The 22,496-nt window shown below is 39.6% G+C and overlaps 1 protein-coding gene across 1 annotated transcript in view; it reads right to left on the reverse strand.

Moving 5' to 3' along the window:
• Nucleotides 1-16,305: 16,305 nt before the first annotated feature.
• The window catches only part of LOC126125632 (low choriolytic enzyme-like), a 43,688-nt gene continuing 37,497 nt past the window's right edge, over nucleotides 16,306-22,496 (reverse strand). The window contains exons 5-6 of the mRNA XM_049915136.1: nucleotides 20,096-20,232; nucleotides 16,306-16,398 (exon numbers count right to left, since the gene is read on the reverse strand). Of these exons, the coding sequence (XP_049771093.1) occupies nucleotides 16,306-16,398; nucleotides 20,096-20,232 (230 nt within the window). The remainder of the gene's footprint in view (nucleotides 16,399-20,095; nucleotides 20,233-22,496) is intronic.

The following is a 22,496-nucleotide window of genomic DNA, read 5'->3' on the forward strand; positions in this document are numbered from 1 at the left end:
GCTCATTGTCCCAATTGCATTACCAAGCAGGGTCCCTTCCTTTTCCGAAATGAACCCGAGTGTCGTTGAAATTTAAACGCCAGCACTAAAGTAATATAGCTAATTCTATTTCACTGCTTTAATTTCAAAGTTCAGTTAGCTGGCTACAATATTCAGATTACACAAGCACAAATTAAGAGTGTGAGTTTTGTTATCGTATTTTAGCTTACCTGTGACTGCAGCTCAGCTTGGTACGTACTAAATTTTACTATTGTTAATTGTTCAGAATCATTTAATTCAAGTTCAAAGTTAAATCTCTTATTTCCAAATTGCGTAGATTCAAGTAGTTTTTTGAAATGATTGTTGAGGTAGTCCAAGACTAACCATGTTTTACTGAATTTCGATGTGCTTCTGAAAGAAAGCTCGCTATTAACTTCAGTCACTAAATTAACTTTCGATTTTCCGGTTTTATTAATTCTTTTGCTAAATTAAGTCAGGGTGTAGCGAAATTTATTACTTCTGACAAACTTTCAGTTTTCACACTACACGTGTCAACCTTCAGTTGCCACGCTTCTAGTGCTAATTATATGTGTAATAACCTTTCTTTTTCAGTCACTATAGTAATTGTCCTTAGGACTGGCGACCGTGATTTCCCCAAATCTCAAATACCTAATTACCGCTAGTTAATTGTTAACGTAACGGCTGCACATTTACTTTCTTTATTAACTTTACCCCTTTTCAAAATTAATTTCCACCAGTTTCATTAGCACAGTTCCTTTCATTTAGATGTAACCCTTTCCTCCCTCTTTACCGACAGCTTAACTTCGGTGACGATTGCTTTTCCAAAACTCCCATTAGGTACACGCGGTTTCATTTTTCACTGTCATTAAGGTCGGTAAGTGAGGGGGAGGTTACACTGTGATGTACAGGGTGTAACATGTCAACAGATGTCAGTGTAAGGTTGCATGCACAGGCTCAGGGAGTCTCGACTTTTGATTGTGTTTGCATCGGGAGCTGTGCAGTGGGGGCTATTCTGACTATGTTTATTACCATGTTTGCCATTTCAGCAGGAACAGCAAGTTAGGACAATGAGGAATAACAAATCTGACACAGAGATGCTCGATATAATCCAGCAGGCCTACAATGATGCTACCGTGAGTTGTGCAAGGCGCTTTGAGTGGCACACATGATTCAAGAACATAACAACATCAGTGAAACACAGCAAGAGATGAAGCCAACCTTCCACATGGAAAACACCCCTAAAATGTCAAAACCATTTGGCAACTTGTGCATAAGGCTCATCAGAGACCAATCCACAACACTGCTGCCATTGTTAGTGTGTCATACAGACCAGTGCAGGTAAATCTCACGATTTCAACATGCGGCGTATTGCTGTCAAGTTCATCCCCAGGAGCAGAATAATCACTGCATCAAAGTTTACCAAGAACTCCATATCAGTGTGTTCTGGATGACAAGTCCTTCATGTTGAGGATCATTAAGGATGTTGAAATGTCTGTGTGTATGGGTATGACACAGAGACAAGGCAACTGGCTTCACTGTGGAGGAGCCCATCATCACCATGACTAAAAACACTAGGCTGGTTCGCTGTGCACCAAACAAGCTAGGCACCTGAGTCCATGCTCGTCATCATTTTCAACATTTGCAGCTTTGTGCATCACAAATTCATCTGCAGTGACTAGACTGTCAGTAATGAGTTGTATTGCTGGGTTTTAAGGCATCTGAGGGAGGAAATTTGGTGAAAGTGGCTGGGTCTGTGACACACAAAAAACTGGCTGCTCAACAACAACACTGCAACTTGTCATAGTGCTCTCTTCATATACGAGTTTGTAACTGGAAAAGAGATTATCACACTCCTGCACCCACCCTCCTCACCAGATTTGGCTCCTGCAGACTTCACCATCTTAACCAAAGCTGAATATCCAGCTCAAAGGCCCCATTTTGCCACCATTGTAAATTGCAGAAGGTGCTTGGTGCATTTAAAAAAGAAAACTTCCAGTACATGTTTCAGCAATGACAGAAACACTCGGATTAATGTATTGTTGTACAAGATGACTACTTTGAAAGCAAGAGTGTGTAGATGTAGAGACATGAATAAAGTTGTTGTTGTTATGGTCGTTGTTGTTGTTGTGGTCTTCAGTCCTGAGACTGGTTTGATGCAGCTCTCCATGCTACTCTATCCTGTGCAAGCTTCTTCATCTCCCAGTACCTACTGCAACCTACATCCTTCTGAATTTGCTTAGTGTATTCATCTCTTGGTCTCCCCCTACGATTTTTACCCTCCACGCTGCCCTCCAATACTAAACTGGTGATCCCTTGATGCCTCAGAACATGTCCTACCAACCGATCCCTTCTTCTGGTCAAGTTGTGCCACAAACTTCTCTTCTCCCCAATCCTATTCAATACTTCCTCATTAGTTATGTGATCTACCCATCTAATCTTCAGCATTCTTCTGTAGCACCACATTTCGAAAGCTTCTATTCTCTTCTTGTCCAAACTATTTACCATCCATGTTTCACTTCCATACATGGCTACACTCCATACAAATACTTTCAGAAATGACTTCCTGACACTTAAATCTATACTCGATGTTAACAAATTTCTCTTCTTCAGAAACGCTTTCCTTGCCATTGCCAGTCTACATTTAATATCCTCTCTACTTCGACCATCATCAGTTATTTTGCTCCCCAAATAGCAAAACTCCTTTACTACTTTAAGTGTCTCATTCCCTAATCTAATACCCTCAACATCACCTGACTTAATTCGACCACATTCCATTATCCTCGTTTTGCTTTTGTTGATGTTCATCTTATATCCTCCCTTCAAGACACCATCCATTCCGTTCAACTGCTCTTCCAAGTCCTTTGCTGTCTCTGACAGAATTACAATGTCATCAGCAAACCTCAAAGTTTTTATTTCTTCTCCATGGATTTTAATACCTACTCTGAACTTTTCTTTTGTTTCCTTTACTGCTTGCTCAATACACAGATTGAATAACATCGGGGAGAGGCTACAACCCTGTCTTACTCCCTTCCCAACCGCTGCTTCCCTTTCATGTCCCTCGACTCTTATAACTGCCATCTGGTTTCTGTACAAATTGTAAATAGCCTTTCGCTCCCTGTATTTTACCCCTGCCACCTTTAGAATTTGAAAGAGAGTATTCCAGTCAACATTGTCAAAAGCTTTCTCTAAGTCTACAAATGCTAGAAACGTAGGTTTGCCTTTCCTTAATCTTTCTTCTAAGATAAGTCGTAAGGTCAGTATTGCCTCACGTGTTCCAGTATTTCTACGGAATCCAAACTGATCTTCCCCGAGGTCGGCTTCTACTAGTTTTTCCATTCGTCTGTAAAGAATTCGTGTTAGTATTTTGCAGCTGTGGCTTATTAAACTGATTGTTCGGTAATTTTCACATCTGTCAACACCTGCTTTCTTTGGGATTGGAATTATTATATTCTTCTTGAAGTCTGAGGGTATTTCACCTGTTTCAAACATCTTGCTCACCAGATGGTAGAGTTTTGTCAGTAGTTCCAATGGAATGTTGTCTACTCCAGGGGCCTTGTTTCGACTCAGGTCTTTCAGTGCTCTGTCAAACTCTTCACGCAGTATCGTATCTCCCATTTCATCTTCATCTACATCCTCTTCCATTTCCATAATATTGTCTTCAAGTGCATTGCCCTTGTATAGACCCTCTGTATACTCCTTCCACCTTTCTGCTTTCCCTTCTTTGCTTAGAACTGGGTTTCCATCTGAGCTCTTTATATTCATACAAGTGGTTCTCTTATCTCCAAAGGTCTCTTTAATTTTCCTGTAGGCAGTATCTATCTTACCCCTAGTGAGATAAGCCTCTACATCCTTACATTTGTCCTCTAGCCATCCCTGCTTAGCCATTTTGCACTTCCTGTCGATCTCATTTTTGAGACGTTTGTATTCCTTTTTGCCTGCTTCATTTACTGCATTTTTATATTTTATCCTTTCATCAATTAAATTCAATATTTCTTCTGTTACCCAAGGATTTCTACTAGCCCTCGTCTTTTTACCTACTTGATCCTCTGCTGCCTTCACTACTTCATCCCTCAAAGCTACCCATTCCTCTTCTACTGTATTTCTTTCCCCCATTCCTGTCAATTGTTCCCTTATGCTCTCCCTTATGTTCTGTACAACCTCTGGTTCTTTCAGTTTATCCAGGTCCCATCTCCTTAAATTCCCACCTTTTTGCAGTTTCTTCAGTTTTAATCTGCAGGTCATAACCAATAGATTGGGGTCAGAGTCCACATCTGCCCCTGGAAATGTCTTACAATTTAAAACCTGGTTCCTAAATCTCTGTCTTACCATTATATAATCTATCTGATACCTTTTAGTATCTCCAGGGTTCTTCCATGTATACAACCTTCTATCATGATTCTTGAACCAAGTGTTAGCTATGATTAAGTTGTGCTCTGTGCAAAATTCTACCAGGCGGCTTCCTCTTTCATTTCTTAGCCCCAATCCATATTCACCTACTACGTTTCCTTCTCTCCCTTTTCCTACACTCAAATTCCAGTCACCCATGACTATTAAATTTTCGCATCCCTTCACTATCTGAATAATATCTTTTATTTCATCATACATTTCTTCAATTTCTTCGTCATCTGCAGAGCTAGTTGGCATATAAACTTGTACTACTGTAGTAGGTGTGGGCTTCGTATCTATCTTGGCCACAATAATGCGTTCACTATGCTGTTTGTAGTAGCTTACCCGCATTCCTATTTTCCTATTCATTATTAAACCTACTCCTGCATTACCCTTATTTGACTTTGTGTTTACAACCCTGTAGTCACCTGACCAGAAATCTTGTTCCTCCTGCCACCGAACTTCACTAATTCCCACTATATCTAACTTTAACCTATCCATTTCCCTTTTTAAATTTTCTAACCTACCTGCCCGATTAAGGGATCTGACATTCCACGCTCCAATCCCTAGAACGCCAGTTTTCTTTGTCCTGATAACGACATCCTCTTGAGTAGTCCCCGCCCGGAGATCCGAATGGGGGACTATTTTACATCCGGAATATTTTACCCAAGAGGACACCATCATCATTTAACCATACAGTAAAGCTGCATGCCCTCGTGAAAAATTACGGCCGTAGTTTCCCCTTGCTTTCAGCCGTTCACAGTACCAGCACAGCAAGGCCGTTTTGGTTATTGTTACAAGGCCAGATCAGTCAATCATCCAGACTATTGCCCTTGCAACTACTTAAAAGGCTGCTGCCCCTCTTCAGAAGCCACACGTTTGTCTGGCCTCTCAACAGATACCCCTCCGTTGTGGTTGTACCTACGGTAGGGCTATCTGTATCGCTGAGGCACGCAAGCCTCCCCACCAACGGCAAGGTCCATAGTTCATGGGGGGATGAATAAAGTACTTCCTTTTAAATATAGGTAGTCTTTGAAACTTTCTGGTACCCCCTTGTAAATGACAATGTTTCATTCCACGGCTTTGAAAATACAACGTGGGCCTCTTTGCATACTCTAGGTAATGATCCAATTTCTTCAGATAAGTGTCAAGTAAAAATTCAGGGTGCACAGTTGCAGTTATCTACATGACTGTAGAAAGGAGGAGTTGTATTAGATTCTTTCTCAAAGCTGTCTTTATACACTTTCCTTTCTGTACTTCTTTTGTATTACACATGACATTATCCATTCTTCTTTTTCTTCTTCTTCTTCTTCTTCAGCATCAATCTACCAGCTGTTTGGCATTGAGATTATTTATTTAAAATAGACAACAAAGTGCATAAGATTTACAAAAATGTGGTTCCTCACAGATACACTGTCACACACACACACACACACACACACACACACACACACACAGTAGGTTCAGTTTTGTGAGCAAGACAAGCACTCTCAGTTCTACTGTCCAAAGATTCAATTGTATGCATATGACAAAGATATGAAAAACTTGCATTATGGTGATGTTATAATACATTTCATTTTCCTTTAATATTGACACTTCCTACAAAGAAAAATAAAAGGTGAGTACTGAATTTCACATGGATTTAATCCTCTGCTCTCCCATTCTTTCACACAGTATCTTGAGTCAAACCTTTCCAATGGCTTGGTTAGTAGATCAGCTAACTGGTTGGTTTCATTAATGTGTTCTAATTCAAGATCCCCCTTCAAGAATCTTTTCCTGGTGTAGAAGTGATGGACTTCTGTGTGCTTTGATTTTTGATGATATGTTGGGTTTTTGGACAGTTTTACTGTACTTGCATTGTTAACATTTAGTGTAGGATGTTTCACCTATTTGGAGGTTCCAGTCAATTCATACATCAACTCTTTTAACCAGATCAGCTCCTTTGCTCCTTCAGTGGCTGATATTATTTTTGCTTCCATAGTAGATGTTGCCACTGTCTTTTGTAATTGACTGGTCCATGATACAGCCCCATGACTGATGGTTGCAATGACACCTGTCATTGAATGTCTCATGTCCTTGTCACCAGCATAATCAGCATCACTGTAGACTTTCAACCTCTCTTTGTTGTTGTACTTAATTCCATAGTCCACTGTATTCTTCAAGTACCTAAAAATTTGCTTTACTTGATTCCAGTCTTGAACTGAAGGATCTTCTATCGCTCGAGCTGTTTTGTTCACTGTGAAAGCAATGTCCGGACATGAGACTGTAGTCAGTTACATCAGACAACCCATTGCCTCTTGATACAGATCTTTGACTGTGATCTTCTCTTTGACATTAATTTCTTCATGTCCAACTGTAATTGAAATTCCATTGACTCAGCCATTCCAAATCTTTTCAGAGTTTCCTTTGTGTAGTTTTCTTGGTTCAGTGCTGTTGACCCATCTTCGTTTTACTGTATCTTCATACCCAAAAAGTCGTTGTGAGACCCTCTAGTTGTATGAACTCTTCAATATCTGCCCTGTTGCTGCACACAACTAAACCACATCAACATAGATCGCAACTTATAGACAGTTCTGGTTGCTCCAATGGTAGAAGAGACATGGATCAGTACCATTGTTTTTAAATCCAGCCTTCATCATGAAGTCTAGGTAATGTTTGTTCCAATGGCATGGTGCCTGTTTGAGACCATACAGATTTCTCTTAAGCAAACAATCATGCCCAGTACCATCTTCAAAACTGTCAGATTGTTCCATGTACACATCTTCTTTGGGTACACCATTTAGAAAAGTTGTTTTGACTTCAAACTGATCGAGCTTAAATTTTTCTGCCAAAAGAGTTCAAATTGTATCATAATGCATGACAGGTCTGAAAGTTTCTTCATAGTTAATTCCATGTCTTTGTGTGTGTCCTTTGGCCACAAGTCGACCCTTGAAGCAAAATTTCTTGTTTTCTGCAGTTTTCTTCTGTAAGAACCACCGATTTTGCAAAATCTGTACACCACTTGGATGCTCAACTAATATCCATGTATTATTCTCTTTTGGGGGCTTCAATCCTTCATGAATGGCCTCCAGCCACTGATTTTTATTGCTACACTGCAAAGCTTCTGCTTATGAGCTTGGATCCTTGTCTCTGGATGATAGGAGTTCCAGCTGTGTACACATAATCTCCACTGGCCATCCATTCTTGTTTCTTCTACTTGCTTTTGCTTCTTCACTTCTCACTCAAAACTTTGCTTCTTCCAGAACTGGCTACCATATCCAAATCTTCTTCTTCCTTATTACTTCCTCCGGAACTTGACATTGTCTCCAAGTCTTCTTCCACTTCACTTACTCTTTTCTCTCATCATGGCTGACAGCTTCTGATTACTTTTTCTCATCAGAAGCCTGGTTAGGGTGACCCTGTTGAACAGTGTCTTTATCAGCAACTTCAAATTCAGCAGCACTGGTGTGTAGATTGCATACAACTAAAAAAATAGTATTGCAAGCTTCTGCCCACAGTTGCTTTGGCAATTTACTGGGATTCAACATAAAACGTGCACACTCCAAAACAGTGTGATTTTCTCTTTCTGCAACATCATTTTACCGTGGTGTGTGTGGTGGAGTGATGCAATGCTCTATACCTCTGCTTGCCAGCAATTCTGAGACTTTCTTGTTATAGAACTCTCTTCCTCCATCACACCTGAACTGGTTGACAGCATGACCATTTGCCTTGGCTTCATTCAAGAATTGTTCCAGGATTGTGCTGACTTCACCTTTTTGCTTAAGAAAGAAAATTTTATGGAACTTGCTAAAATCACCTTTGAAACATATGTAATGGCAAGCTTTTCTGAGAGACTCTGTAGACAGCATGGATTTGTTCACCTGTAACTATTGGTCGATTCATTCCATTCCTGAATGGCAGCCTATGCATATTTCTGAGTGCACATCCATCACAGAATTCTTCTTTGCACCAATCGACATTGATGTTCATCTGCTTCAAGGTACATTTTATGTGCTGTTTGTGTTGATGTCCAAATCTCTCGTGGTAAACTCGCAACACATCTGACAGTGTCACAAAATTCACTTGAGCAGGCTGTATTGATTTAATGACACATATCTCAAGAACATAGAGACCATGGCTGACATGCCCAGTCATCACTGTTTGCCCAGTCATTTTGTCTTCAATTTCAACACTTTTGTCACCAAGTCTAGGGCAAAAACCTCTTTGTGCAACTGTTTTGACAGAGAACAAGTGAGCACCTGCTTCAGGAACATAAAGCACATATTTCAGTGCACCATTTTTCTGGCATTATTCAACTGCATTTGAATTTTCACAGTTCTCTGTCCACCAGCCAACATGCTCACACCTTTTTTCCCAGTAGAAATCTTTTCAGGGATGGCGAATTTCTTATATGATATGAAATATCGTTTATTTGGAGTGATGTGATTTGTGGCACCGCTGTCACAGTACCAACTGCCAATTCCAACACAGTTTTCGACTGAAGCACTAAAAACTTGTGACAAAAATGTAACATTATTTTCCATATTCTTTTTGGAATGATTGATGCGAAGATTATCTTTCTTTTTCTTTGGACACTCTGCTGCCCAGTGGCCTACCTACCCAAATTTGTGACAAGAAAATCTTCATTTTGCACATTCAGTATTCTTTTTCAATTTTTCAGTACCGGTATTGCCACTTTTGTTTCATTGAATTTTCTTTTCGGGCAACCGTGTGTAACAAATGCAACTGGTTCGACCATACTTTGATCATGCAATTCAGTTGTGCACAATTTTTAAATCAAAAGGTTCACACTTTGATTTTCAGATGGAATCGTATCCCACAGGTCCTTGAAATTGTCATATTCTTTACCTAGTGTAGAGAGAATTTGGCCATTTAAAGTTCTTTCAGACAAAACATTTTCATTGTGCTTCTGCAATTTGTCATTCAAATCCACAAAAAGCTTCTGCAGTTTTGCGATGCATGTGCTAATGTCCTCTTTGGCATCTCGTTGAACACAAAAAAATGCTTCTATCAACATGTTCAGACATTGTGTACTGCTTTGTTCGAATTGTGCAAGTAACTTATCCCAAATTTCAGTTGCACGGATGCATGTTAACACAAGCTTGGCAACAGATTTTCCTAACACACTCGCTAGTAAACTTGCCGCTTTTGCATCATCTTTCCACCACTGCTGATGTGCCACCTTTTTCTCAGCGATCGCATCGTGTGGCAATTCAGGACACTCGTATGTACCATTTACGATGTCTTCAAGCACATACGCTCATAACAGCATTGAGATGTGCCATTTTCACTTCACCCAGTCTTCAGGCTCTTCGAATTTTTCTACTTGTATTTTGTAATGACAAAAAACGGCTGCCACTTTCATCAAACACATAAACAGTGGGCAAAATCACATTGTTTTAGTCACGAGCACCCTCTGTTCTACTGTCCAAAGATTCTATTGTACACATATGACAAAGATATGAAAAACTAGCATTACACAGATATTACAATACACTTCATTTTTCTTTTAATACTGACAGTTGGCAGCTCCCCACCTGTATCTATAAGAAACTCTAGTTTACATTAAAATTACAGACAGAGTTGGTGCTCAGTACTTACCTGAAGGAAGTGACTGATACTTACCTTAAAGAAGTCACCGATACTTACCTTAAATAAGTGTCAAAAGATGTATTTAAAAGTGAAAAAAACTGTTCCTAGCTTTTGGACCACTAAATCCTTCCTCAGGGAAGAAAGAAGGGTAGTTTGGGGAAGATTAGAAAGAATAGGAAATCATTCAGATCCTAAGAAGTTAAAGGATTTCCACAAATGCTCTGTAATGAGGAGGAATACATAAAACAAGGAAAAGGTAACCACTGACCTATAGCGGGAACACTTAGCAGAAAACAGCATTCACACTAGCTTTTGAATGCTAGCTCTTTTTCTTGCAACCCACCACACACACACACACACACACACACACACACACACACACACACACACACACACACACGGCCATGGCAAGACTATATAGCCTTGCTGTGGCCACAGAAGTGCGTGTTCAGGTGGTTGTGTGTGTGAATGTGTGTACTATTGTTAGAAAAAGAGCTAGTACTCAAATGCTTATGTGAATGCTGTTTTCTGTTATGTGTTCCTGTGCTCCACACATTGATCTGCTTAGAATCTCTTAGCACAACATACCAGAATACATTTACATCATAAACCATATTATCATTTGTTCAAGTCTCTTTTAGAAATTCTGATTAATTTCCTTTGCAGAATATCAGAGTAATTGTGGCTGAATGATAGCACGGTATTTCAGTGAGTCACGTGACTTGTTACAACTGATCAGTTCTTTGTCTTCTCATTGCTGAGTGGTGCTTACAGTTTTTTCCCCAACTGTATCTACTGGCTATTTCACTGCTGATACACTACTTATTGGTAAGTTCTTAGGTGGCAAATCAGATTTAGTTCAAGAATGTGAATATTGTTTTCATTAGACTACTTCCTCTACTTTTCTTAGTACAATATATCAAGTGTGTATCTGTGTTGAGTGGACAAACATGATGAGTCCTTGTGCGAAATGTATAGGGGTGTGTTTGTATTGATATTGTTGACAATAAAAATGCAATGAAAGGAGTTATGAAGGTTAACTCTTGCACATAATATATGTATCTTGACTAGCACCACTCTAGCTGTCATGCTTAAAGTCTGCATCTGACAGATTTCGCTCAACAGCATTACAGTCCCCCAGTGTGTAAGACATTAAATGAAGGTTTTATATTAAAACTAAGACACTGGGATACAGTGACCAGTAACTGAAGACAAGTACCTCAACGCCCTTTGTACTAAATTAGTGGTGATGAGGATTTTCTCACCACTAGCATTCAAACTGCTGCCTCCAGGTCAAGCATTGCTGCTCTAGCCACATGGAGGGGCTAATGAAGTAAATTGGAAAAAAATAAGCACAGAAATTTGCCTTCAAAGCAATTAAATCATGCCATGGTTTACAAAATTTTAAGATAATTTATTTTTCCAGTGACAATGTGAATCCAAAACATTGTTCATGAGTAAATACAAACTTTGTCATAATCAGCTTTAGTCATAATGCATTTGGTATCCACCAAGTAAATTACACTGTACAAAAAATTAAAGGATCACTTTTTTGAAACCCTGTAATTGTCTCCTATAGTGACACATAAGTTTAAAATTTGCCTCAGTGGTGGCTACAACCTCCCTCTGTACTGGTGCAAAAGCTTTGTACCCTGCAACATCACCCTCAGGCTCAGTGATGCTTCAGGCTGCAAGATGTCAACAGATGCAAGAAAAAGTTCATTTGAGCTGTAAGGTTTGTTAATGATGCCACAGCCCTTCTTATCCGGAAGAAGGGCACCCAGCATTGAAAGCATACACCTCTTTAGAGTGCAGCAAGACCACAATTATTGCTCTTGTGTACAGATAGGAATCGCAAGAGATTTTTCAAAATCATTTGATGAAATTTGAATGTGATCCAAAGCAGCAAAGGGTACTTATGCTTTTTCAGCCCTTCTGCTTTCCACTGTATTGTGCCATAATCACAAAGGAATGCAACATCAACAGGTCTGTGAATAAAATGGCAAGACCCCACAGTTTGGCAATACCCTCAGTGCCACCCACATAACTTTGTTGAGCATGTTACAAATGTCTCTGTCAGAAACTTCAACACCGATTCAGCCATGGAGCTGCTCTAGTACCTGACAATAGGGAAACCTCTCCCAAGAGGTGCCAAGTGGTTGCCTAACGCTCAGGCACTAGAGCCACCAGGCTGATTGTTGAAATTTCTGAAGGTACATTTGTTGCATTCTCAACAAAGGTGCTTAGGTGCACCAGAGTGTTTCCAAACTGGGGAGGCTCTTGAGGGAACCTCCCTGTTTTATTCACACACATGTTAAAGTTGCATTCCTGTGTGGCCATGCCACAGGGTGCCAGAAAACAGGACAGCTGAAAAACCGTAAGTATCCTTGACTGCTTCAGATCACATTCAAATTTTGTTGAATAGTTTTGAATGGTCCCTACACCTGAATAGGTCGGGTGTCCACTATACGCAAGAGGCGGCTACATGGGTGGCAGGGGCTGTGTGGCATGGACTGGGTGGTTTTTTAGTTTAAAGGGTCTCGGGAAAACACAACAAGGGCTTCAGTTACAAAGGGTGCAGGCCGAACACAGGATGAATGTAGATACAGGAACCATCGGTAAAACAGTTGTAAATTGTCGTAGCTGTGTTGGGAAAGTACCAGAGTGCCAAGCACTAATAGAAAGCACTGATGCTCAAATTGTTATAATCACTGAAAGCTGGCTAAAGCCAGAGATAAGCTCAGCTGAAACTTTTGTCAAGAACGTAATGGTGTTGCAAAAGGATAGGCTAAACACGATTGGCGGTGGTGTGTCTGTTGCTGTTAGAAGTAGTTTATCTTGTCGCGAAATTGAAGTAGGTAGTTCCTGTGAGTTAGTATGGGCAGAGCTCATTGTTAGCAACCAGAATAAAATAATAATTGGATCCTTTTACCGACCTCGCAGTTCAAATGATACAGTTGCTGAAAGGTTCAAAGAAAACTTGAGTTTGATTTCAAACATATACCCGACTCATACAATTATATTTGGTGGTGACTTTAATTATTTACTGGTGGTGAGAATACATGTTTAATTCTGAAGGTATGCATAAAACATCATCTAAAATTGTGCTAAATGAATTCTCTGAAAATTATTTCAAGCAGTTAGTTCACGAGCCCACGTGAATAGTAAACGGTTGTGAAAACACACTTTGACCTCTTAGCAACGAAGAATCCTGAGTTAATAATGAGCATCAAAATGGATAGAGCGATTAGTGAACACACAGTTGTCATAATGAGATTGAATATTGTGACTTACAAATCCTCCAAAAATAAACGAAAAATATACCTGTTCAAAAAAGCAGATAAAAATTCACTTGACACCTTCCTGAGAGACAATCTCCAGTCATTCCAAATCAATAATATAAATGTAGACCAGATGTAACTTGAATCCAAAGAAATAGTATTGGCAGCAATTGAGAGATTTATACCAAATACACAAACGACAGAACTGATCCTCCTTGGTACAGAAAATGAGTCAGAACACTGTTGCAGAAACAACGAAACAAACATGCCAAATATAAACATACGCAAAATTCCCAAGATTGGCAATCTTCAACAGAAGCTTGAAATTTAGCACGGATTTCAATGTGAGATGCTTCCAATAGTTTCAACAATGAAATTTTGTCTCAAAAGCTGGCAGAAAATACAAAGAGATTCTGGTCGTATGTGAAGTATGTTAGTGGCAAGAAACAATCAATGCCTTCTCTGCACAATAGCAGTGGAGATACTATCAAAGACAGTGCTGCCAAAGCTGAGTTACTAAACACAGCCTTCTGAAAAGCTGTCACAAAAGAAGATGAAGTAAATATTCCAGAATTCGAATCAAGAACAGCTGCCAGCATGAGTAACATAGAAGTAAATATCCTCGGAGTAGTGAAGCAACTTAAATCACTTAAGAAAAGCAAGTCTTCTGGTCCAGACTGTATACCAATTGGGTTCCTTTCAGAGCATGCTGATGCATTAGCTCTATACTTAACAATCATATATAACCATTCGCTCGATGAAAGATCCGTACCCAAAGACTGGACTGTCACACAGGTCACACCACTACTCAAGAAAGGTAGTAGGAGTAATCCACTAAATTATAGGCCCATATTCTTAACATTGATATGCAGCAAGATTTTGGATATTGTGTTCGAACATTATGAATTACCTCGAAGAAAACAGTCTATTGACACACAGTCAACATGGATTTAGAAAACATTGTTCTTGTTAAATGTAACTAGCTCTTTATTCGCATGAAATTTTGTGTGCTATTGACAAGGGATTTCAGACTGATTCTGTATTCTGGATTTCCAGAAGGCTTTTGACATTGTTCCATACTTCCATACAAGTGGCTTGTAGTGAAATTGCGTGCTTATAGAATATCATCTCAGTTATGTGACTGGATTTGTGATTTCCTGTCAGAGAGGTCACAGTTCGTAGTTGATAGAAAGTCATCGAGTATAACAGAAGTCATTTCTGGAGTTCCCCAAGGTAGTGTTATAGGCCATTTGTTGTTCCTTATCTATATAAACGATTTGGGAGACAATCTGAGCAGCCGTCTTAGGTTGTTTGCAGATGATGCTGTCATTTATCGACTAATAAAGTCACAGAAGATCAAAACAAAATGCAAAATGATTTAGAGAAGATATCTGAATGGTGCGAAAATTGGCAGTTGACCATAAATAACGAAAAATGTGATGTCATCAACATGAGTGTTAAATGGTTCAAATGGCTCTGAGCACTATGGGACTTAACATCTATGGTCATCAGTCCCCTAGAACTTAGAACTACTTAAACCTAACTAACCTAAGGACATCACATAACACCCAGTCATCACGAGGCAGAGAAAATCCCTGACCCCGCCGGGAATCGAACCCAGGCGGGGGAAGCGAGAACGCTACTGCACAACCAAGAGCTGCGGACAGTGTTAAAAGGAATCCATTAAACTTCGGTTACATGATAAATCAGTCAGATCTAAAGGCTGTAAATTCAACTAAATACCTAAGAGTTACAATTATAACCAACTTAAATCGGAAGGAACACACAGAATATGTTGTGGGGAAGGCTAACCACAGACTGCGTTTTATTGGCAGGACACTTAGAAAATGTAACAGATCTACTAAGGAGACTGCCTACACTCTGCTTGTCTGTCCTCTTTTAGAATACTGCTGTGCAGTGTGGGATCCTTACCAGATAGGATTGATGGAGTACATTCGAAAAAGTTCAAAGCAGGGCAGCACGTTTTGTATTATCGCAAAATATGGGAGAGATTGTCACTGAAATGATACAGGATTTGGCTGGACATCATTAAAACAAAGGTGTTTTTCATTGCGATGGAAATCTTTTCAAGAAATTCCAACCACCAACTTTACCCTCCAAATGTGAAAATATTTTTTTGACACCAACCTACATAGGAAGAAAGGACCACCACAGTAAAATAAGGGAAATCAGAGCTCATATGGAAAGATATAGGTGTTCGTTCTTTCTGCATGCTATACAAGATTGGAATAATAGAGAATTGTGAAGGTGGTTCAATGAACCCTCTGCCAGGCACTTAAATGTGATTTACAGAGTATCCATGTAGATGTAGATGTACTAGTTTCAAGCTGTACGTGAGAGCAAAAAGTAGGGTCGCACTGCACTCCAAAGGGATGTGGTCATGTTCGTTGGTGCTGCAGCCCCACAATGTCCTTATAGAAGAGTTGAAACATCCAAGGGTGTCAGCAGTGTCAAAGCTTGTCAAGAAACTGTTGCTCATTCGAACTGTGAACTGTCATTTTTGACCACAAAATGTGTGTGAACCTATGCCCCAGAGAAAGGGTGGTTTCATTGACATTTATGCCACCCCCTGAGGCCTTTTTGCATTGATTCTGAGCGGCCACTCATAAGAAAAATCACATAATTTCAATGCTTGATTTCATGGTCCTGATCTCCATCACAGAGAATTCAAAAGGTGGGATGAAATGTGGGTAAGATGGGGCTGTGATGACCACCTCGCCATGTGACATGTCCATGGTGGCATTGGCCAGAATTGTGGAGAAATGCGCCAATGTGACATCATTAAATCACATAACAGTTTACATGAACTTCTGAGCCATGGCCTGTGGCATGTATCAGTACCTTGCTGTCTGAAGTGTCGCCAAGTCCGAGGGTGATGTCGCGGGGCATCATCATTACAGAGGAAAGTTGTAGGTGCCTTGGAGCCAATGGGACCTTTGTACCACAATGGGAGGCAATTATGGCGTTTCTAAAAAGTGATCCTTTAATTCTATTGCACAGCGTAGTTTTGAAAATGTATCACGTGCTATTTTTCAGTACAGTGATACAGTTTTCGTATCTTCTGTAAATCAATATCTGTAGGGGCCTTTCGTTGTCCCAGTTCCAAGTCTTCATTATGCTGCACAGAAGAAAATAGCTTTAATTAATAACTGGTCATGAAAAACTGTTCTGTTCTGATATGGATATAATTTGTAATTTTCTTATAAGTACACAAATAATGGAAGGAGCAAAGGTAGAAATTTACTCTATAGTAGTTGAGTGGCACATGAACAAGACTGAAAATTTTGCTAGGCTTCCAGATAATGATCTCTTTCAGAGCTAACTGGTACAAAATACACAAAGACATTGCTACATTTTCCCAGCTGAGTACATTGTACCAGCCCTTCAATTTGACTGGGTGAGGAGTAGGGTTAGGTAGATTGGTTGAGGGGAGAATGGAGGGGGAGGGGGAAGGGTGGAGTGGGGCTAGGAGGATAAAGGTTGCCTTATGACTGGGAGGAAAAGGCTGCTAGCAGATGATATAGGAATTTGGTATCAAAGGGCTCACCTTCGTGTGGAAAAGAGAGTTGTGTGTGACACACATTGATATTTAAGATTGAACTTGGAGGGGGAGATAGACCAGAGAAAGAGAGAGATTGCAAAGGGGAGGCTGTGAGTGATGGCGAATGGTGGTGGAGGTGGGTGTGAAGCAAAAGCTACAGGAAACTGAAGGCAAGAGGAGTGTGGGATAGAAATATGTGTTTATGGACAGACCGTATTCCCATGGACTGGTATTTGTGATGGGGGGGGGGGGGGGGGGGTGCACCTATGCTAGGATTAGGATGTGCCTTGATGGCAATGGAAAAGGATAGGTATTGCATCTGGGCATAGGTGTGATTTAATGACTGCCCAGGATATTTTGTACATAACACAGGACTGCTCCTTTGCAGGAAGGTGAGAGGGTTAGGGGCATATGGGCATACATGGGTATGGTATGGGAGCTCTAGGATTGGGTCTGGGTGGTAATACCTGTACGTTAAGGCCTTAGCAAGATAGCTAGCATACTGGGCAAGGGGATGGTCATCACTGCAGACATGCAATTCATGGATGGCTAGGCAGTATGGGAGTGACTTTGTAGTGTGGAAGGGATGACACTGTCCAAATGTAGGTACTATTGATGATTCTTGAACTTGGTATGGACAAAAGTTTTTATACGATAACTGGAAATGTGGAGGTCATCTTCCAGGAAAATGGTATGCTGGGTTGAAGAGAACAAGACCATAGAGATATGAGAATAGGGTGTCTTGGCTCTGGGTCAAGATTATGAAGATATAATGAATCAACCTGGAGCAGACAAAGGGTTTAGGATCCCGAGTGGCAAGGAATGTCATCTCTAGATAAACAGGTAGGCATAGGTAGGTGTCCAAGACCATGCTGCAGGGTTGTTTTTAAATCTTCCCCCAAAAGAGTAGTAGATCATCAGGTGTTTAAGGAATGATGGGGAAGGTTTAGAAATGGTAGGACTTTGGGAGGTAAGACATTGGGAGAGATTTTTTTCAATAGTAACATGGCCATTCACAGGGTGAAGGTGTGTAAGGAAGTGGTGTCAACATTAATGTGTAGGCATCCAGCTAGTAAATGGGTTGGGTATGATTGAGAAGCAGTGAAGGAAGTGGTTTGCATTTTTGCTGTGGGAGGCTAGGCAATTGGTTGGAGATGTTTATCAACAAGGTTTGGAAGCACAGTAACCAGCAATAATGGGGTTCCTGGGGTTGTTAGGTTTATGGATTTTGGAAAGCATGCAGAATATGGGTATGCAGGAAGTAGTTAAAGTGAGGTGGGAGATGGATTTGAGAGGGGGATGGGGTGGGGGAGATGATCTGGGATTGGCCTAAGGATTTGAGTGGAGCTTGGAGGTTATGTCAGACTTCTCGGATGAGATTACTGCAGCAGGATTTGTAGGTGAAAGGATATCTTGTGTCAGGTAATCACTGTACGTGATAGACTTGGTGCCTTTGTCTGCCAGAAGAATGATAAAATCAAGGTGTGTCTTAAGGTTATGGGTAGTCGTTCTTTCCTCTGCTGAGAGGACTGTATTTTGGGGAAGGATCCTAGGCAAGGAGGGTGAGGCCAGGTTGTGGAAATAAGGAATTTCTGGAAGGGAACCTTACCCATTTTTCTCCAGAACAGCTTATTTTCCCACCCAGCAGACAGATCACTTTTAAATTGTCTATTTCCTCATTCCACGAGCTACTAGGAAGAGTCTAAGAGAGTATAATTTAACTTGAGATGTTGGCAAATAACCTGTTGGTCACGACATGTTCACTGCTATATCTCTCATCTTGCTGGCCAACTTTTTCTACTATTCATATTCAAAGTACAACCCCCATGGTTGAATAAACTGATTACATTGATGTAGTGACCACTGTCACAAATAACATTCACTCCAAGTTTTTGACGTATCTCTTTCTTCAGTATTACAGTAACGCAGTCATCTTTGCAATTCACTATGCTAAATATTTCAAAGTGAATATGGCATCCCTTTGAAATTCAAAAATTAAGTACAGCTACACAAAAAGATTGGTAACATATTTTGACTATATAATTACGTATAATAACAATAATGGAAGTTCTTGGATGGAAAAATATGTAAAATAATGGAAAGATGACCAGTTACCAACAAAGGATTTGGGTATGACACTCAAGAATGTCTAATAAAAAACAGTTAACACTATCTTTCAAACACTTGCTCATTTTCTAGTAAGACTACACACATTAACACAAAAATGCACACATTGGGTGTCTGTGTGGTTGTGTGTGTGGATGCATCTACTCTTATTAAAAGAAAAGAGCAAGATCTTGAAACTAGTGTTAATTGTTTTCTATTATGCTTTTCTGTGCGCCACATATGAGTCCTCGACAAGTAAGAGTTTACCTTTCCCTTATTTTGTGCAATTACGAATTTCATTATGAGATTTAAATTGAAAACATAACAATAAAAATTATTGTAAATATTACATGAAAGAAAAGACTAACATCTAATTACCATCTGCTGAAATGGAAAAATCTGATGTAAGGAAATAGATTTGGAAATTTTACATAGTTTCTTTGTGAAAAGAAACGATCACATTGGAAACATGAAAAACAGTAAAGAGAAGGTATTCCAGTTCTGGAGGAAAGAGCAAGTTGCACCAGACCCTGAACCAGAAGTAAAGTGCATGAAAGGAGCTGGTAGTAACATAACTGCTGTTGTCTCCCTACTCTGAAATTTGAATTTTGGCTGTTATATATTACAGTTACTTCATATCTGGTTTCAAGATAGAACTTCTTTTCCCTTACACATATGTACATCTCCCACTTAATTTTTCCAATTTTCCAACTGATTAAGGTGCTGGCTGAAAGTTACATGGGCGTTATTCTTATGCCAGGACAATGAGGCTATAGGCTTTATTTTTGTGCTGGGACAATGAGGCTGTGTGTGTGTGTGTGTGTGTGTGTGTGTGTGTGTGTGTGTGTGTGTGTGTGTGTGCGCGCGCGCACGTGTGTTGTAATTAGTTAGCTACAATATAGAGTGTCTTACACCTCATTTAAGTGTCTGTTGACCCTTCAGTGCCTCAGTCATGTCGTGAATCATTGCCTTTACACCTAGCATTATTTATTTTATTTTATTTTATTTTATTTTATTTTATTCATTCTATATACCTGCTTCATTTGCTGCTGTTTTGGCAATTGGTAAGGGTGCTCCTGTTTCACGCTACATAATAATATAGAATTTGTACAATCTGAGCAAGAATCACTTCAGTTAAGTAAAGCATGCTATAATCAGGTTACAGTACCTTAGCAACAATTGTTGGCAACTTTCCATCCTTTGAGAATGCAGTACGAGGATAATGCATGATGCTGCTGTAGTCATATGGTAACCCAAAAGTTGTAAACTCAGGTTCTTTAGCCTTTATAAAATCGGGATGGTAAGCTGTAACAAAATTAATATTTTCTAAAAGTTTTTTGAACAGTTCTAATCTATTACATTTGGATGAGCTCAATCATTTTTGCAAGTGTGTGAAAAATAAACAGTTCAGCAAATAAGTAGTTCACTCACATCTGAATATCTGATCAGTGGTATTATGCTGAAGAAATTCAGCCCTACACTTCATGGAAAAGAATGATTGGATCAGCCAGATGAGTACACCATCAGCCTAATAATAATACATTGTTTCCCTTTCGACTTACATGATTGCACCATATTGTCACAGCATAGATTTTCCACATCTTTTACAGCCACTCAGAGGTAAACATTACCAGATTATCATGTACAGTTAGACAGTCCTATAGCTTATGAGCTGACAGCCTTTGAGATATGAATGTTGCTCAGTGTGTTTGATAAAGTTAACAACAGACAAATGTGAGTGGCGGGATAAGGACATTAACTGGAATTCATCAGCATGCTGTGAAAATCCTATAGCATGATTCCGGCCTTGTGATATTAAGAGCTGTCCTACTGTACAGTGCATAGTCCAGTGGGGAAGACATTTGTCATGAATGGATGCGAATGGCCATCACTATTACTGATGCACTTCACAAATTTTATGGTCCTATCTGTAAGACCAAGGCAGATCATTTTACCATAATACTGTCACTAGAATTGTTACAAGCTGTATTCTATTTTTATATAACCAAGAAGGTGAAATTATTCCTTGATTTCCTGTAATATTACTGCACTCACAAGTACAAATTAAAAAGTTTTTGGACCAACAGTCATGCACACATACACAGTTTTGTAACAAAATAACAAAAAATTATTTGCAGCAAAATGTAACAGCTCATTCTTCATATGATTCCAAGGCCTAGTATAGCTTATCTTTCAAATGACACTAAAGCTAATTCAGGTTGCTTAATTAACAGTTATATTATCAGGTAGTACCCATGTAGATAATTTCACCTTTTGAACACTAAAATTTAATTTTCAATAACATCATGTCCAACTATTCATCAATATTACTTTCATCCATTGCTAGAAACATATATAATCAGTTTGTTTAGCTACAATTGAAACCGTTCAGTTATGAAGGGGGGGGGGGGGAGGGAGGGAGGAAGGGACTGTTGCTGTCAGCTGCATCGGGACTGTATGTGGAATCAGCGGCGACAAGTGAAAAATCTGTGACAGACCTGGACTCGAACCTGGAATCTCCTGTTTACTAGGCTGTTGCGTTAACCACTGTGCCACCTGGACACAGTGTTTATAAGAAAAGCAGGGACTATTTTGGCACACCTCTTAGCCGACCCACACTCCCAACTAGCACCACCTATCCACAGTCCCTGTCCATGCCCTCCATGCTCATATTTTGAAATTCTCACAGGACATCAGATGTAACTGTGCATCCACACTGAAGGTGGTAGACTTATTACCCATCAACAAAATCAATTGTATGAATGTGAGGTGTCTATTGTTTTGGGCACATCCAAAAGAACAGATACCACACATTCATATACCAAGTTACCCCCACCCCCAAATTGCAAGAACTTTGTTTTTCAGCAGTCATTAACATTATGAAAAGACGACTAACTTTCGGTTTATTTTCTTTTTTGTGACAACATTCTCTTACCCCATGCATTGCAGATACACTGCAGCAGCAATGTGCAATGAATGGTGTGCTCTGAAGAGACCTGGTATCTCTTACTGTATATTACTCCAGCAACTGCACTCTAAATTACCATCTGTTCTACTATATAGCATGGACAAGCTTCTAATGTTCACAATATGTGATGAGGTATGGATATACAGGGCTTATTGTTGTCTAACAATAATGGAAATTCCCTGATAGAAAAATACATAAAATAAAGGGAAGGGCAACCACTCACCTATAGAGGACCAATGTGTGAAATATAAAAGTACATAACAGGAAATACTATTCACACCATAATGTGAACAGGGTTGCCTGTTATGTGTTTCTATCTTTACACATCAGTCCACTATAGATGAGTTAATAACCTTTTCATTATTTTAGACAATGGTGTTTATCACTGTACCCATCACTGTTTGTTTATTTTCAATACATATTTATAATAGTTGCAGCAAATCATTTGAAGAACGACAGCATTTTCATGGTATTCTTTCCCAGATATCAGGTTATCACAAGCTGTCCTTTGTCCAAATTTAATAAATCAGACTTACTCTCTGCTAAGCTATTCACAGTGGTTTCCACAGTGTAGATGTAGTTGTTGATGTGCTAGTATGTC

Source organism: Schistocerca cancellata, chromosome 1 (genome assembly GCF_023864275.1).
Source record: "Schistocerca cancellata isolate TAMUIC-IGC-003103 chromosome 1, iqSchCanc2.1, whole genome shotgun sequence".
Classification (NCBI taxonomy): domain Eukaryota; kingdom Metazoa; phylum Arthropoda; class Insecta; order Orthoptera; family Acrididae; genus Schistocerca; species Schistocerca cancellata.